At 44.5% G+C, this 17,555-nt stretch overlaps 2 protein-coding genes across 9 annotated transcripts in view; both read left to right on the top strand.

Moving 5' to 3' along the window:
* The window catches only part of UBE2Q2 (ubiquitin conjugating enzyme E2 Q2), a 100,022-nt gene extending 96,887 nt beyond the window's left edge, over positions 1–3,135 (top strand). For 6 of the 7 annotated variants that reach the window (XM_019640155.1, XM_019640156.1, XM_019640157.1 and 3 more), the window contains one exon: positions 1,454–3,135. In XM_019640155.1, coding sequence (XP_019495700.1) covers positions 1,454–1,485 — 32 coding nt within the window. In that variant the 3' untranslated portion in view covers positions 1,486–3,135. The remainder of the gene's footprint in view (positions 1–1,453) is intronic. The other variant, XR_002123753.1, reaches the window with a different exon arrangement.
* Positions 3,136–4,689: 1,554 nt separating this feature from the next.
* Positions 4,690–17,555, top strand: part of FBXO22 (F-box protein 22) — a 22,370-nt gene continuing 9,504 nt past the window's right edge. Inside the window, exons 1-4 of one of the 2 annotated variants that reach the window (XM_019640151.1) lie at positions 4,690–4,929; positions 5,181–5,319; positions 10,337–10,424; positions 11,199–11,294. In XM_019640151.1, the coding sequence (XP_019495696.1) occupies positions 4,787–4,929; positions 5,181–5,319; positions 10,337–10,424; positions 11,199–11,294 (466 nt within the window). In that variant the 5' untranslated portion in view covers positions 4,690–4,786. The other variant, XM_019640152.1, reaches the window with a different exon arrangement.

Raw genomic sequence — 17,555 nt, 5'->3', positions numbered from 1 at the left:
AACATCTGTGAAGTTCAATGAAATGAGGTGTGCCTATATATTCAAAACAGCTTTTGAGCTTCTGAAGAGGGAAATGGTAAGACGAGAGCAAGGATGGGTTTTTATAATTCTTGTCTCCAGCACCCTAAATGAGTAGACCCAGAACTGCCCGGGTACTTCAGAACCACTTGGCTGCCCCACAAGCCTTGGGATAGTAACACCATTCCCATGGCAACGTCATACCAAACAACTTAGTCTCATTAACTTAGAGCTTAGTTTTTTGTAGACTCTGGAAGCAATCGTATTTTTTCTTATCTCTTATTTATTTTTAAAACAAACATTGTAGTCAGCATTGAGAAATGTTTATGGAAAGTGCTGTATTTGAGAAAGTGGGTGTGTGCAAGCTTCAAGCATTAGGTTCAAGTCCAGGACATGGATTCTCTACCTGATCTCAGGCATAGTCACTCACTCAGTGCACCTGCTGAGCTGGCCTCCTCCACGGTGAAGTGACATCACTGCACTGATGACAAACCAAGTTCCAGTACTTTGGAGGAGAGTTATTTCCCATGAGGTTTACTGTTAAATACAGAATCGAAATGGAATATAAAACCTAGCTCGTAATCTAGTATTTGTACTGTCACATTAGCTAGATATGCCATTAACATGGAGATGTTGACAACTCAAGGACAATTTATTCATAGAAAATAACTTTGGGTGTTTTCACTTAGGATTTTCTGACCTTACAGTGGTGCAGAAGTGATACTCATTCCGTAGAAACCTTACTTGGAATTTGAATTTTGATCATTTCCCGGGCTAGGGATATGCTAGGGATATGCGGTGTGATACTCTCTGGATGCTGGGCGGAGATAACTCCGCTCCTCCCATCAGGCCGCGATTGCGAGGGGCCAACAAGGGCACTGCAGCGTGCTCCTTGTGTTAGGGGACTCCGCCCCTAGTGTGGGTTGAGGTGGTGTGACAGGGCACGTGACCCCATCATAAGCCGAGGAGCATCTACTGTGAACATATCAAAATGCTTTGTGACCAACTCAGGTGTAAGCTTACTTTTTATAGTAGGTTTAAGCATGAAAATTATGAGTAGAGAAAGTAGCTAACCTTAATAAAATGCCATTTCTCCTAGTTGGTTTTAGAATTAAAGTATGTTGGGGGGGACTGGGTGAAACCGGTAAAGGGATTAAGATGTACAAATTGGTAGTTACGAAATAGTCATGGGGATGTAGAGTACAGCATAGGTAATACGGTCAATGATATTGTAGTAACTATGTTTGCTGCCAGGTGCACACTAGACGTATCAGGGGATCACTTTGTAAGTTATAGAAATGTCTAATCACTGTGTTATACATCTCAAACTAACATAATATTGAATGTCAACTATAATTGAAAAATACAAAATTTAACAACAGTTAATAGTAAAACAAAAAAAGTATTTTAACTTTTTTTTTCCATTCTGTTTCAGGCTGGTACACCCCTCCAAAGGAAGACGGCTAAATGTGTTGACTGTCATATGTTTGGACCAATGTTGCTTTAAAGAAAATCTTTCCAACATGCAGACACAAGCTTTGAGTGTCCCTGTAACAGCAGTACCGAAGACATTAGCTAATAGATATTTTAGTGGATAATCTGTCAACTGACATCCTGTATAAGTTACAGCCTTTTCATTTTGCTCATTTTAGGCATCCTGGACTGAGCAGTGGGGCCTTTACTGTATTTTTCCTGATAAATACACATAGTGGCCACTCCTTATCTCTTTTTCTTGAAAAGTGAAATCTGTCAGGCAGGCAGGTCAGCATCAGGTTACCAAAGGTGCGACTTGAGCGTAACTTGCCTGTTCTGAGCGCGTGTGTTATGAGAACTCACAGTATATTGTTCCATTTTAGAGTCAATAAAAGTTTAATTGATGTTTAATATTGGTTTAGAAAATTTAAGGTCTTCTGAATCGCGGTAGCTACTTCAGGCTGAAACCATTTTATGATATTGCCAAAATACTGACAGGAAACTTATTCAATAAACTGTTAAACTTTTTCATGGCCATGTGAAGATGTGAGCTGTTTCCCGAAAACTTGCTCTTACTTGAGTTGTGTTGTGCTTTTTAGGCAAAGCAAAGCAAGGCTGGGCGGAGCAAGCAGGGAAGGCTTGTGAGTACTGACTCCAATGGGGCGGCAGTCGCGCTTGGCTGAATCTGCTGCTTACCGGTTCAATGTTTCTTGTGAAGAAGAGCTGCAGTATAGACCCTGAAGTTATCTAAAATACTAAGTCATTTCCATTTCCATTTTATTAACGGGATGTTGCAATCATCTGTAACTAATAAACTTACAAAATGACTGGCACAAAGACAGACTCCTTGAGCAAAAGCTGCACAGTTAACTACAGAAAGATTCCTAATGTGGAGACTTTTTAAATGTTTATTATAATCATAACAATGGCCTTTACCGAAAGACTAATGGGAACTCTACACGTTAATTCTTTTATAAAACCTGACTCAGATCAGTGTACTCTCCATTTTATTGCCTTACCTGAATGAGTCCTGTTTGATTGGTAATAGATTTTTTATATACCCACGTTTGATTTAAAAGTAACTTCTAGTTATTGGGTTGTCGGAAAAGTCACGACGCATTTTTGCAACTAAAAACATAGAAAAAATACGTCATGACTTTTCCGACAACCCAATATTAAGCACTTTTAAAATGAAACCCAGAAGCACATTTTTCTGCACAAACTAGTTACAAAGTTCAAAAGTGTTTCTTATGCATTTGCTTGAAGATTCAATTTTTAACTTTGTCAACCACATTGGAGACACTCGGCACTTCTGCGTTGTGTGGTTAAGAGAACAGTAGAGAAAGATTTTCTGGCCTTCTTGTTCTCGTGGTTACATCTCTATACAGTTCTGATTGCAAGTTGCTCAGATAACAAATGACAAGGCAGAATTCTTTAAAGCATTACAGTTCCTTAGACCTAAGGCTAAATCCTGAATCCATTATTGAATTCTTTAATATCCTGATGGCTAGCAGATTGACAGCTGCACATTTGGCATGCTTTGTTTTTTGGATTTTATTTTTCATTGCAGATTTATTTGGCAATGTACAGTAAATTTTGTAAACTTGCATCAAGTTTATGAATAAAGAATCATTTAAAAATTAACTCTGTCATTTTCCCTCATAAGAGATACCCTTTGCTCCAGGTGTCTGTAGGCTCTATTGAGTTTCTGGAATAGGGTTATATATGGTGTGATGGGGTGCGGAGAGGCTTGAGAGGAAGACTGGTTTAACAACAGAAAACTAGAGACCCCAGGAATGGTGTGTGCAGGTGTGCTAGACTCAGGTTTTCCTCAACCTTTTCCCTCTCCCACACTCATTCTGATATAAATTCTTCACGGCTGTCCCGAGGTCCCGCAGTTACAATAATCTGCTCCCTCTTTGGGTACCGATAGCCTCCTTATGCACAATAGTCAGGCTTTCCCACCTACAAGAAGTCCAGAGGTAGGAATACTCTAGGCACAGTACCTCTGGGCTCAGCTCTGCTGCTTGGAGATTTTTCTGTGTTGATTTCATCTTTGGATTGAATATTATGTTTGCACGTGCAGTCATGTTACTCTGTCCAGAGGTAGATAATGGTCCTGTCTTCTAGTGTCTCCTTCCATAAGGAAATCTTTAGAAGCCCCCACCCCCACCCCTGGCACACTCCCCTCACTTTTCCTTAGCTAGAAATGGGGCCTGTGTCCACCCCTAAACTAATGGCTGGTGAAAAGAATGAAACCATCGTGATTAGTTTGGACCAGTGGTTCTCAATATATAATTTGGAGACCCCTGAGACCCTATTAGGAGGTTTTTAAGGTCAAAGTTATTTTCCAAACGCTAAAACATTATTTGCCGTTTTCATTCTCATTCTCTCAAGTGTACAGTCTTGAGTTTTGCAAAAGTCACATGACGTGATATTGCAGCAGACTGACTTCAGAAGCCGAGCCAGTTGCCTCCATTAAGCCAGAAATTAGAGGTTTGCGCTGTTGGGAGGGAGGCGGGTAGTTTTTTCTCCATAAAAACGTTATTTTGGTAATGTGTAATGGATTTATAACTTGAATATTAAAATGTTTAAATTTTTAATATGGGTAACTATTAAGAGACGTAACCCACGTACACGAGCTCTCTGGGGTTGTCAAGAGTGTGGCGTCTTGAGGCCAGAATGTCTGAGAGCAAGTCAGGGCTTCGTTAGCGAGGCAGAAGCGGGAGGCACGGGGGTGATGGCTGTGGCCGCTCGTCTGCTGTGCTGCCGTCCGACCACTCATAGTCAACCCGAGCTTGCGTCCGAGGCAGGGAGTGTTAACCGTCAGCCTGCCGGGCCGCCCCGGTGTGACGCAGCTGGCCTGGGAGCACCACCGAGGTGCCCAAACGTGGGGACAGCGGCGCAGGGTCGCTCTGCCGGCTCACACTCGGACGCGAGCGCCCCGGCTTCCACTTCTAGGTCGTTTTTTAAATCGGATATCCCCCGCTCGAAAACTGGGCTCCTAGTAACAGGCGTTGGGACTGAAGACTAAAAACGACCCCCTAGGCCTGCCTTCCGGAACTCGTGACTGCCAGCCGGCTGCGCCGCCGGGGCAGAGCAAGGCCGGAGGGCTCCGCCCCGCTATCGCTGCGGGAGGCCTGCGAGCTTCCGGGTGGGCTGAGTCCGGGCGGATCTGCGCCGGAAGCCTGGTGCCGGAAGTGCGGCGCGCGCGCGCCTGCGCGCCGGCCGGGAGCTCCGGCAGTCTCCTAACCCCTCGGAGCCGCGGTCCTGCTCTCGGGACCGGTGGGGAGGAATGGAGCTGCTGGGCGGCGGCGGCGGCGGCGATCTCGGCTCCTCCGCAGACCCACGGAGCGCCTTTGTGCTGAGTAACCTGGCGGAGGTGGTGGAGCGTGTACTCTCCTTCCTGCCCGCCAAGGCGCTGCTGCGGGTGGCTGGGTGAGGAGCGGAGGCGGGGGCTGGCGGGCAGGCGGAGTCGGCGGGACCCCGGGCTGCCCCTGCCCTGCGGGAACGTCCCCGTCCGCAGGTACCCTGCCATGGTGTGTGCGCCCGGGGCTCTTCCCAGAGGACGCGGCTCCCGGTCCCGGGACTTGATCCCGCAGGGGGTGGGGGAGGGGATAGAGGTGGGGGGGTCTCAACCGGGAGAGGGACGGACGCTCGCTCATAGCCCTTTGTGGTCGCACCCCCAGCGTGAGCCGCCTGTGGCGGGAATGCGTGCGCAGAGTGTTGCGGGCCCAGCGGAAGGTGGCCTGGATCTCAGCGGGCTTGGCGGACGCCGGCCACCCGCAGGAGCACTGCTTGGTCCGAGTGGCAGCCCAGGAGCTTGAGGCAAGTGGGAAGCGGTGCGGTGCACAGGCCTTGGCAGGGTTGGTGGGTCAGCCTTTGAGAGCTAAATCTTTTTCTAATCCCAATTTTGTACATGGGCTTATTTTTTTATAATTTAGGCAAATGTTTTTCGTGACGTTGAAGACTTTGTAAATATCATGTTTAATGAGTGTATATTGCAAGGATGTGCCATGGTTTTATTTGATCATTCTTCAAATGCTGGGCACTTTATGTATCCAGATTTTCACTGTTATGATAATGCTGTGCAGAATCCGCCCTTTACCTGTTTCCGTTGAAGCAAGTATTGTCAAACAAGTATTGTTGGAGGGAAGGCAACTGGGTGTCTCGAGCTTAGTGTCACATAAATAAGCCAAGAACTTATATTGGCTATAAACGCAAATATTTCAACCCCAGATTCTGTACTTTTGTGTCTTATTGCTGGGCCCTAATTTCAAAAGATGGGCAATACCTGGGCAGGTAAAGACTTGAAGTGTGGAGTCAGAGAGGCCGCCTGTTGAGCCCAAGCTGACAGTGAGGCTGTGGCATCTCACTTGGGAGAGGGAAGGGGGAGCCATTTGAGAGTAACCTGCCAGCCTGATGCTCTGTCACTCCTTGTCCTTGGTATGCATTACATACAAACAAGAGCATTGCAGAACCACAGCACAACCATCAAAGTCAGGAAATCATCACTGATACATTTCTACCACTTAATCCTCAGATTTCATTTACATTTTGCTGGTGGGACTCCCAGTACTGTTGTCCTTCAAAGCAGAAGGATTTGGCTTCAAATAGTATGTTGCTTTTATTGGTCATGTTTCTACATGCCAATTACTTTGTAGAACATCTGATGTTTCTTAGATTCAGATTATGTATCTTTGGCAGGAATATCCCAAGCAATTCAGTGCCCTTCATATGCAGATGGCATATGATTTCCATTTGTCCCATCACTGGTAATGTTATATTTGATTAAGGTGGTATCAGCCAGATGTTGCTACTGTAAAATTACTCTTCCACTGTCGTAAGTATTTGGAGGGGAGATACTTTGAAACTATGTAAATATCCTGTTTCAATTTATTCATCGATTTATTTATATAGACTTTTAGTCTCTTGTTTTGTTCAATGGGATATCAATTTACTATCAGTATTTGAGTTCCCAAATTGTCCCCAAGTTAGCTAGCAGGAACCCCTTCAGCTGGCTTCAGTGTGTTAGAGATGACTCTGTCGTCTTTGAGCACTTCCTTGGCACAAGATGTTCTAAGCTCGTCTTGTGGTTTGCCTGCTTCAGTCCTGGAACCAGCCCTTCCTCCAAGGAGCCCTGGTTCTTTTTATGGAGGATGGTATTTGGAAGCCAAGATCTGGACAACTCGTTGCTGTTGAACGGTTTGTGGCTCCAAGGCCAGTCAGTGGACAGAGCCAAGAAACATATATACGTAATATGTACAAGCCTGTGTGTCCATCTCTACATATGTGTACACATATTTTCAGCTGTGCACACATGCATATACAGAGGGTGCCAAAAAAAATGTATACACATTTTAAGAAAGTAAAAAACTATTAAAATTGTGAAATTCAATATATACTGATAACAAAAGATGAATACAAGTCACGTTTGACTTATGCAATTACAAGAGGTATTCAAAATGGTTACCATCACTGTAATTTTAAGTTTCATTCTTTCTTAAAGTAAATTTTTTGCACTGTCTATATATACATATACACATGTATACATATGCACACACAAAATACACGTACATATGAATATATGTACACATACACATGCATACATACACAATACACATGCATATATATATACAGATACATGCACACATGTATACACATACATATACATACATACACACATACATATATACACACAGGTGTCTATATACACATTTATGGAAATTGATGAGTTCACACAGGTGCATACACTTCTAACCCAGCACAGGATTCTTTCCGGTTTTCTCTCAGCTCATATTAGTCTCGCCCTTTTGTAATGAGAAACCTCGCTTTTGTCATTATTAATGTATTTGGTATTAGATGAATATCCCATAAGTGACCAATCTTCTGTTTCCCCTTCCTCGTGTAGATTTTCTTACCCTGTTTGGGCTCTGGGACTCACATCCAAAGTGGCCAGTATCCAAAAACAAGATCTGCAAAAACTTTCTTCTTGGCACTTTGGCCCAAATCCTGCCCAATCTGTTTCCAAAAGTTTGTCATTTGGAAAAATTCAAAATGCAAGCGAAGACTTTTCTATTAAAAAAAGTCTTGGAACATCATTTATTAGGGAAATTGAAAACAACCTAATGTGTATCTAATAAATGAAGTCATTAAATGATAAACTGCAAGGTACATTATGACAAGAGAAAATGTTGATGTTATAAGTGAAAACAGATTATAAAATTATTTGTTTAATCTAAATTATCAAAAACAAAAAAGGAAAAATAGAAAAGAAATAAGCCAAAATGGTAGCAAGTTTGTTTTAGGGGTAGTATTGTGTGATTTTTTTTTTTTTAAGATTTTTATTGGGGAATTGGGGGGATGGAAACAGTGCTGGGGAATTGGGGGAAGGGGAACAGACAAGTTGCTGTCGTTTTGTTCTTCAGTCTAGTTGTGGAGGACGTTGCTTCACTGGCCCAAGTTGGCACCATCATTCCGCTCTTCTCGGGCGAGGCAGATCAGTTGCTGGCTTCTGGACGGCTGCTCACTGCGGCTGCTGGCTACATACGGTAGCCCATGGCAGCCCACTGCCACAGGGGCTGCAGCGTATGCTGTCGCCGGCGACTCATGGCAGCCCAGCTCCAGGTTGAGCTGTTGTTCAGCATCTTAGCTGTGGAGGGCAGTGTCACTGGCCCTCATATGTGGGATCCGAACCGGGGTCCTCTGGCATCCCAAGCCAGTTCTTAACCATCGCGCCACTTGGCCGGCCCGATTTTTTTGTTTTTTAATGTTTTTAATTTTTTTCAAATTTTTACCACAGCAGGTATTATTTTTATGTAGCTTTAAGGGTTTATATCTTGTAACAACTATTATAGCTAGACAGACTTAGGCATGAACCCAGCTTTGGCGTATAGTAGTTGTGCGACTTTGAGAAAGTTACCTAACCTCTCTGAACCTCAGAAAGTAATAACTCCTTTTATGCCCTTATAGAGTTGTAAGAATTAGATCATGAAAAGCCAATGCATATAACACATTGTCCACAGTACTGGGAATGTAGTGTTTTCATTCATTGAAATTATTCTCTATTACTAATTATCATTATTAAAATTCATGTAGTAATACCGTTGAAGAAATTTATACGTGGTGGTAAACTCTAGTGTGGTGAGATGGAAACATGGAAACCTTGTTCAAATCATACCTGCTGTTTTCTTTGTGTTTGCCAAATTATCTAGTGGACATGATACTTTTATAGCCATAAAGAGTGTTGCTTTAACTTTTTAAAAAAGGTTTTAAAGTCCACTCAAAACGTCACAATATATCTTGCCATTTGGAACTTCTCTGAAGACTGGACCAAGGTTCTAGTTGTCTTACATTGTGCTTTAAGAGCATTTCATGATCATGATTTTTCATTTCCAGTGCTTGTAGTGAGAATTAGTAAGGAAATTTCAGCAATTGCTTTTTAGTGGGTACCAGGAAAAAGAATCATAAAACCTGAGGCCTAGATTTCCAGTGTTTAAGATGAGGAAACCTAAGGCCTAAGCACTTTGAAGGGTTATTCTACTGGTTTATGGCAGAGTCAGCACTAACACCTAAATCTTTTAAATTCTCTCTCCTTTACCCACTACTACACAGGCATCAGGAACTCAGGTGACTCCAGAGTGAGGCAGGTAACAGGTGGCTCAGTGTGACACCGCAGGGCATGGGCGGGCCATGGCAGTCCAGAGTGCTGGTCCCTGTTTAGCCCTGATGATGGGGAATGAATGCATTCTAAATGTTGCCAACATTTTTTTCAGACGAATCTGGAAATCCACATTTTATGTAAATGTTTTATGGAATTTTAAATGTTGGCAACCAAATTACATTCTTTGAAAATGCTTTGTGGACCACGGAAACTACATCCTGGGGCCTTCTCCAGCCCTGAGGCCAGCGCTGTGTCACCATCCTGTCTGTCTCTTATGAGTTTTGTCTCTATGAAATCTCTTCTGAAATGTCTTAACATTCCCCCCAATTACAAGGGATCAACATTTTTTCCCCATTTAAAGATGTTGAGGCTTTGCTCTATGCTAACTGCTTCATCCCATGCTGATAGTAAAAATCTTTGAAAATAACCATCTTAGAAGGAAAAGCACATTCACTCTTCTCGTTTAACTCAGCCACTTTGTCACTTGTCTGTAATGTCAAGTTTAATGAAAAACCTGATCCCGAATAAGCCCAGCTCATACGTGGCGATGATTGGGATGTGAAGGATATTGCACATGCGATCCAAGGCACTGAGGGAACCTAGGAAAAGTTGGGTAGAGGAGGTGGCATGTAAGCTGTCTTTTGGGGAAAACATTCCTAAACCAAGAGGAAAGGATGAACGCCGCAGGAGAATCTATCAAGAAGTGTGTGTGTCTGAGTAACCATAAGCAAGGGTCCCTCTAGGAATCTAGCTGGTAGGTGGGAACAAAGGCCTGCAGTGTTTAATTTGATAGGCAGAGAAATGAGGAGCGATGCCGTCTGTTTACCTTTGCCCTGGTGCTGAGCTGTTTCTGTTAGCTCGCCTGTTCAAATAAAGCAGTGGCGACTTTTGCTGGTACCTAACTAATGTTTTTGTTTAAGACCTTAAATTATTATGAAAATGAACTTCTTGAGTTAGGCTGGAATGATTTTGACTTGAAGAAATAATAGATATTTTAACAAATGAAAGAGCTGAATATGGAAGAGCCCGAGTGAAAAACGAATGACAAGTGGGTATGCTCAGTGCCGCCTCTGGCTGGAAGGAAGGAGGGCAACAGCGGGTGGGGCCAGGGTGAAACTTGAAAGGACCACGAAAACACTCCTCCATCGTGTGATCTAATTCAGATGGATTTCTTCTTTGCAGAATGTGCACATCTTACCACAGACCGTTCTTTACATGGCCGATTCTGAGACTTTCATGAGCCTAGAAGAGTGCCGTGGCCACAAGAGAGGTGAATAGCAAAAGAAAACATTTTGGGATTTTTTTGTTTCCTTATGTACCTTCTGTTTGGAGTTAAGTGTGTCCTAGTCCTGAGACTGACTGACTTCCTGAGGCACTGGCCCGACCCCTGTGGGATGCATGACTGGATTGTCTTTGAACCTGGAAGTGCAATTGAGACAAATTCTTTAGACATGTGTTCTTCTCATTTTGAAATACTTGAATCTTCCAGGCACTTCTTTTGATTACTAAAACAGAATGTGTATCTTTGGCTGTTGAAGTCTTTCACTACATTGGGTGATGGGGACCCATTGACCAAAGTTATGTATAGCTGTTGTGCGTTCTCGGCTTGCTGAGAGCAGCAGCAGCCTGGGTGTCCCCAGAGGGGCACGCTGAGACCCAGACGTAGACAGCGGATTGCCGTTGTCTGATTTGAATCCAGTGACTGTTTATGCAGACTCATGCTTTACAGTCAGCTGAACTGAAAGTTACAAGAGCAAGTCTAAAATTTAGCTGCCATTGCTGGGTGACACCATTGGAGCAAAAGCTGCCTGTGAACAAAACGGAAGGGCAGACTGGTGATGCTGAAGGTCAGATGTAGAATTTAAAATTAAAACGGGCCCCAAACGGGAATGCATGTTTTCATCCAAGTTCTTATACTTCCTTATAAAGCATTCTGGTGTAAGACGACTTAAACTTGGTTCAGTATTTGCCTTTTCTCATCCACACCATCAGATTTGACCTTCAGCGGATGACATTTAATACTTCTGCTACTCTGTTATTACAGCAAGGAAAAGGACGACCATGGAGACAGCCTTTGCCCTTGAGAAGTTGTTCCCGAAACAGTGCCACGTCCTGGGGGTTGTGACCCCAGGGATCATAGGTGAGAGGAAATGCCAACTCTGTGACTTCCCGCCTTGCGTCGCTGTGGGATCCTGTCGATGGTGAATTACTTGTAGTGCGAAAGCACATTTATATTTTTGGCTACCCAAAATGTAGTGAAGTCAGTCCTGCTGACCATGGTTTTAGATTTGACTCCACTACTGTTGCTTAGATTATTGTGTGTGGCTGATAACTCACATCTCAGGGCTATCCGTGTAAACCACCGGAACTGGCGATCTTTCCAGGAGCATCCATAAGCGGAGAGAGCGTGGCCTGCCTCGCTCCAGATCAGCACTAGCGAGCATTCTCCCTTTGCTCCTCAGCCAGCACTGTGCCTCGGGGTAGGGGTGAGGGGCTGCAGGTGGGAGCTTGGGGCGGCCCTGCCAGGAAACCTGTCTCTGCTCGGCTCCCACTACTCGAAGCTGACAATAAGCAGGGCCCTTCCAATGTTTGCTGCCCTGAAATTTTACTGGTTTTCCTTATTTTTTGATTCTTTTCTATTGCTGATAGGGGACAGACACCGTATCAAGGTGTCATGGTGTGGTGGTTCAGACACCTGGCTTAGAATCTAGCCGTACTACTTAGTACCTGCGTGGTTGCATGTCACAGGGCTTTGTCCCTACCGGTGACATGGGGTGGTTGGCACTGCCTTCCTGAGAGGGCTGTGATGAGTTCATACATGGACAGCACTCAGAACAGAGACGCAGTAGGCCGTAGGTTGCTGTTTGCTTTGTGTCACGCAGTAGTCCTCCAGGACCTGCGTTTCTAATACTCAGGCAACACTTTTGATCGGGGTTAAGAGTCTTGTACAATGAAGTAGAGGAGACCTCGGGTATTTCACATGACCAGGCGTAAATGTGTGTCTGATGGGACTGTCCCCTCCCACACCAGCTCCTTACCTGTGCCGTTGACGTGTGCGCTTCCGTTTCACGGGATTAAAACAGTGAAAGCAGTGACTGGTTTCTGTTTAACCTCTGAATTTTCCTTGAATGAACGCTCACATTTCTACTATTGTTAGATCCTACCAAGTGCTTCTGTGGAATCATAGCTTTCCTTTCTCATATCATTTTCTCAGGCCTCCCCACTGTACCCACCATGGCTTCCTCAAGGCACGACCAAGTTTCTTCTTTTAAAATTTCAACTGGGGGCAGGAGGGGGTGACCTAGGTGACACTCCTGCCTCCCACAGGTGGAATGTCTGCCTGAAGCCTTCCTTTGGTGCTTGCCTTATACAGAGAGTACCAAAAAAAGTGTGTATATATATATATATATATAGATATAGATATAGATATTTTTTTATTTATTTATTTATTTAAGATTTTTTTTATTGGGGAATTGGGGGATGGCTACAGTGCTGGGGAGTTGGGGGAAGGGAAACAGACAAGTTGCTGTCCTTTTGTTCTTCAGTCTAGTAATGGAGGACATTGCTTCACTGGCCCAAGTTGGCACCATCATTGCTCTCTTCCAGGGAGAGGCAGATCAGTTGCCGGCTTCTGGACGGCCGCTCACTGCGGCTGCTAGCCGCTCACTCTGGCTGCTGGCTATATACGGTAGCCCATGGCAACCCACTGCCACAGGGGCTGCAGCCTACGCCGTCACCAGCAACCCACAGCAACCCAGCTCCAGGTCGAGCTGTTGTTCAGCATCTTAGCTGCAGAGGGCAGTGTCACTTGCCCTCATATGTGGGATCCGAACTGGGGCCCTCTGACATCCCAAGCCAGCTCTTAACCAACGTGCCACTCGGCCAGCCCTGTATACATGTTTTAAGAAAGGAAAACTGTGTTAAAATGGTAATACCATTTACCGATAACAAAAGATGAATACAAGTCACATTTGACTTCTGCAATTACAAGAGGTGCTCAAAGTGGTTACCATCAGCATCCAGACACTTCTGATTACAGTGAACTACTGCTTGAGCAACATTGACCAAAATGTCCACTTGTAGACATTTTTTTTGGCACCCCCAGTATCTATAAAGTTCTGACTGCGCATCTGTTTTCCCCAAGTTCTCTTGTGAGCTTGATGTTGGTGGTATCTTTCAGCTCCCTTTAGTCAGGACTTGTTTTTTCTTGGACCCACTCCTCATCCTTTGAGCCAGTTCCACACATGTCTCAACAAAACTTCCACCAAGACGATTGATCAGATTCCATTTTCCTAGGCCATAGTTTAGTAACTATAAAACAGCCATTGGCAGCTACTACCCATCTTCCTTCTTTAGACTGGAAAAATTTCAAGTTTGAGAAAATTTGTTCATTCTTAGATATGCAGAGAGGTCATTTTCTTTCTTTTTTCTTTTTTTAAAGATTTCATTGGGGAGTCGGGGAAGGGGAACAGACAAGTTGCTGTCCTTTTGTTCTTCAGTCTAGTTGTGGAGGACATTGCTTCACTGGCCCATGTTGGTATTATCATTGTGCTCTTCCCGGCTGAGGCGGTCGGTCCCCTGTCGTTGGATGGTGGCTCACGAAAGCTCATGAAAGCCCACGCCCGCTGCCGGCCAGCCCCACTGCAGCCTACGGCAGCCGAGCTCCAGGTTGAGCTGTTGTTCACCATCTTAGCTGGAGGGGGTGCAGCGTCACTGGCCTTTATGTGGGATCCGAACCTGGGGCCCTGCTGCTCAGAGCTGGCATCCCAAGCTAACTCTTAACCAACGCGCCACTCGTGGCAGGCCCGTCATTTTCTTTCTTAATTGAGGTAAATTACAGTGAAATGTACAATGTTAATTACACAATATAATGAGTTTTGACACATGTATACCTTCGTAGCCAGCACGCCAGACAAGATGTGGAATGTCTGTCACCCCCAGGAGTTTTTCGTGCCATCCTGTACATCCCCACCTGCCGTAGGAATCCCTGGTTCTGACTTCTGTGGCCATAGCCTGGCTCTGCTGTTGAATGTGCTATAAGTGGAATCATACGGTGTAAATGCTTTATGTCTTGGCTCTTTCAATATAAATATTGTTTTAAAGAACGTAATATTTTTTAAATCTCACTTAGGTTATTGTGTGTATGAATAATTCATTTTTTTAAATGTCTTAAATAGCGTCCTGTTATATCACTAGACCATGACTTGTTTTTCCGTCCTCTTTTGATGGAAAGTTGGGTTGTTTCAAGCTCCTGGCTATTACGAATGAGCTCTTGTGAATGCTTTTGTATAAGCCTTGTGGACATAGGTTCATTCTTCTTGGGCAAGTTCCAAGATGTGGAGTTGCCGGGTCTGAGGGTTGCTGTGTATGTAACTTTATAAGAAACTGCTAGACAGTTCTCCACAGTTGTACCATTTTATACTCACCAGCAATGAATGAGGGTTCTACTGGCTCCACATCCTGAAACGTAGTGTCGTGAGTCTTCAACGTCAGCCGTTCTGAGGGGTGCGAAGAGGCTTCTTGTGAAGGTTTGAATTTGAATTATTCTTGTGACTGGTTCTGGTGAGCACCTTCTCATGTGGGTATTGGCTGTTTTATATATGCTGGTATGACGTATCCAAGTCTTTCACCGACTTTTTTTTACTGGACTAGTCTGTCTTATTACCAAGTTGCAGAGTTGTTTATATATTCTGGTAGAAGACCTTCAGGTGTAGGTGTTGTGAATATTTTCTCCCAGTCTGTGGCTGTCTTTCCACTTTCTTACAGTGTCTTGATGAGCAGAAAACTTATTTTGGTGAAATCTAGGTGTTTTTTTTTTTTCCCTTTTATGTCCTCTAAGAAATCTTTGGCTGCCCCCAGGTTACACAGATCTTCTCTTATGTCTTCTATAAGCTGTGTGGTTTTAGTTCTTGCACTTAGTTCTGTGTCCTAAAACTTGGATTAAATTTTGTGTCTGGTGTAAGGGGTTCCAGGTTATTTTTTTTCATGTTTATCTAGTTATTCTATCACCATTTCTTGAAGACTTTTTGTTCCTCTTTAAATTGTCGTGACACTTTTGCCAAAAATAATTGACTGTATGTCTGTAGGTCTGTTTCTGGATTTAATTCTGTTCGTTGATTTATTCGTCTGTCCTTAAGCCTGTGCCATATTACTGTAGGTCTTAATGTTCTTTGTAAACATTTCCTTGGCTCTCAGGGTCCTCTGCATTTCCACATATATCTTATTTTATTTATTTCTTTTTTTAAAGATTTTATTGGGGAATTGGGGGAGGGAACAGCGTTGGGGAATGTGGGAAGGGGAACAGACAAGTTGCTGTCCTTTTGTTCTTCAGTCTAGTTGTGGAGGACGTCGCTTCACTGGCCCATGTTAGTATTATGATCATTGTGCTCTTCCCAGTTGAGGCAGTCGGTCGCTGGTCATTGGCTGGCCGCTCACGGCAGCTCATGGCAGCCCACTGCAGCAGGGGATGCAGCCTATCCCATCGCCAGTGACTCATGGGAGCCCAGCTCCAGGTTGAGCTGTTGTTCACCACCTTAGCTGTAGAGGGCAGTGTCACTGGCCCTCATGTGGGATCCAAACCGGAGTCCTGCTGTTCAGAACTGGCATCCCAAGCCAACTCTTAACCAATGTGCCGCTCGGCGGCCCCACATGTATTTTAGAATCAACCTGTCAATTTCTGTAAAAAGCCTGTGAGGATTTTAATTCAGATTGTCTTGAGGCCTGCTATAGACATTTTAAAAATTGCTTTTATGTTGTTGTTTTTTAAAGACACATTTATTCAGCATCATGATCAGAGTATTATGTTTAGTAATCAATAGCATGGGTGTGAAAATCTGCATGAATACCCTTTGTTGGGATGCTGTATACTTTGCACAGAACAGAAACTAAAATAACCTGTTACACATTAGGCACAAATACAGCCCTCGAGGTTTTTGTCCATATGCAAGTATTGTCTAAAACATGGATTCTTTGTAGCAGCTAGACCCCGCCACCACTGTGCTCAGCTGAGTTCACAAATTGGCTGTCACCTGTGGCTTCTCTGTCACTTCTCTGGCTCTCCTCCTGCGAAGCTTTGTTTCCTGGCAGCAGTTAAAACCTTCCACCACTGTCATAGCTGCTGCTACTGCTGCTGAAACCAACGCAGCCACCTTGGTTTTGTGGTTTGGCAGATATTGGCCCCCACCTCAGCAGGGGCCAGAGCTTCTGCCTCCAAAGTTTTCTCCTTTCAGGGTCCAAAATGTGAAGATTGATTGTTGTAATTGCCCAAATCATTGTAGCTCCCACCACCTCCAAAACTGCTTCCATCATTACCAAACCCATGATAGCCATCCCCACTGCCACCATGTCCATACCACAGCTGTCACTAAAGCCACTTCAACCACTGAAATTTCCTCCACATCCAAAGTTGTCATTTCCACCAAAACCACCTCCACGAGCACCACTGACGTTTCCAGAACCACTTGGACCCGTCTGGCTGGATGAAGCACTGGCCATCTCCTGCCTCACAGGAGATATCATTTCTGAATGCAGTGGTACCTACAGAGTCGTGGTCATCAGAGGTCACAGAAGCACAGCCTGTCCTTGCCACAGCCTCGGACAGTCATGGTTCAGGCCCTCATTTTTCCCACATTTTTTAAAGTCATCTCGTAAATGGTGCCCTTCAGTGTCATCTTTGATACAACAACAGCCTTTTCTCAGTGAAGTGGGCCCCAGGGCTTCGTGAACCTTCTCTGAGCCAGCCCATTTGGGCCCACAGCCCTTCCGTCTGCCTGCGTGGCCTTGCCTTCGTGGCTGCGTCCACCCCACCCCAGTGGCACACGTGACAAATGCGAAGCATCAGGAGCACCTGGCATTTGGATGCCGTCACCCCGCAATCTGAGCAACCCGTGGTCAGAGTGGCTCTTCATACTCTCGTCACTGTTTCAGAGCTTAGGCCTCCGGGGGACCAGGCTCCCTGGGAGATGGACTCAGACCCACCCGAGACCATGAGAGGGAGACTCACGGCACCTGCTCGGCGGCGTCCACTGACAGAAAGGCTGCTTACATGTTTGTTAATCTTTTTGTGGGAAGGAGGGGGCTCATAACTGAAATTTTCATGGTTTTAATTCCGAATATATTGTGTGGGGTTTGATTTGTTTCTGAAGTTTTCTCTTTGAACATTATTTTTTTATTTTGCCCTAGTGTTTTGGTTCCTAGGAGACTTAACACTTTTTCTTTTTAAGTATATTCTTTATACTAGTAATAGTCATTTATTGTTTAAAAAAAAATTAGAAGCAGACAAACAAAACAGAAAAAGAGTGAGGACCGGGCCGGCTGAGTGGTGCATTGGTTAAGAGCTGGCTTGGGACGCCAGAGGGCCCCGGTTCAGATCCCACATATGAGGGCCAGTGACACTGCCCTC

The sequence above is a fragment of the Hipposideros armiger genome, unplaced genomic scaffold, assembly GCF_001890085.2.
Source record: "Hipposideros armiger isolate ML-2016 unplaced genomic scaffold, ASM189008v1 scaffold_48, whole genome shotgun sequence".
Classification (NCBI taxonomy): domain Eukaryota; kingdom Metazoa; phylum Chordata; class Mammalia; order Chiroptera; family Hipposideridae; genus Hipposideros; species Hipposideros armiger.
This window is presented reverse-complemented; position numbering and strand designations above follow the sequence as displayed.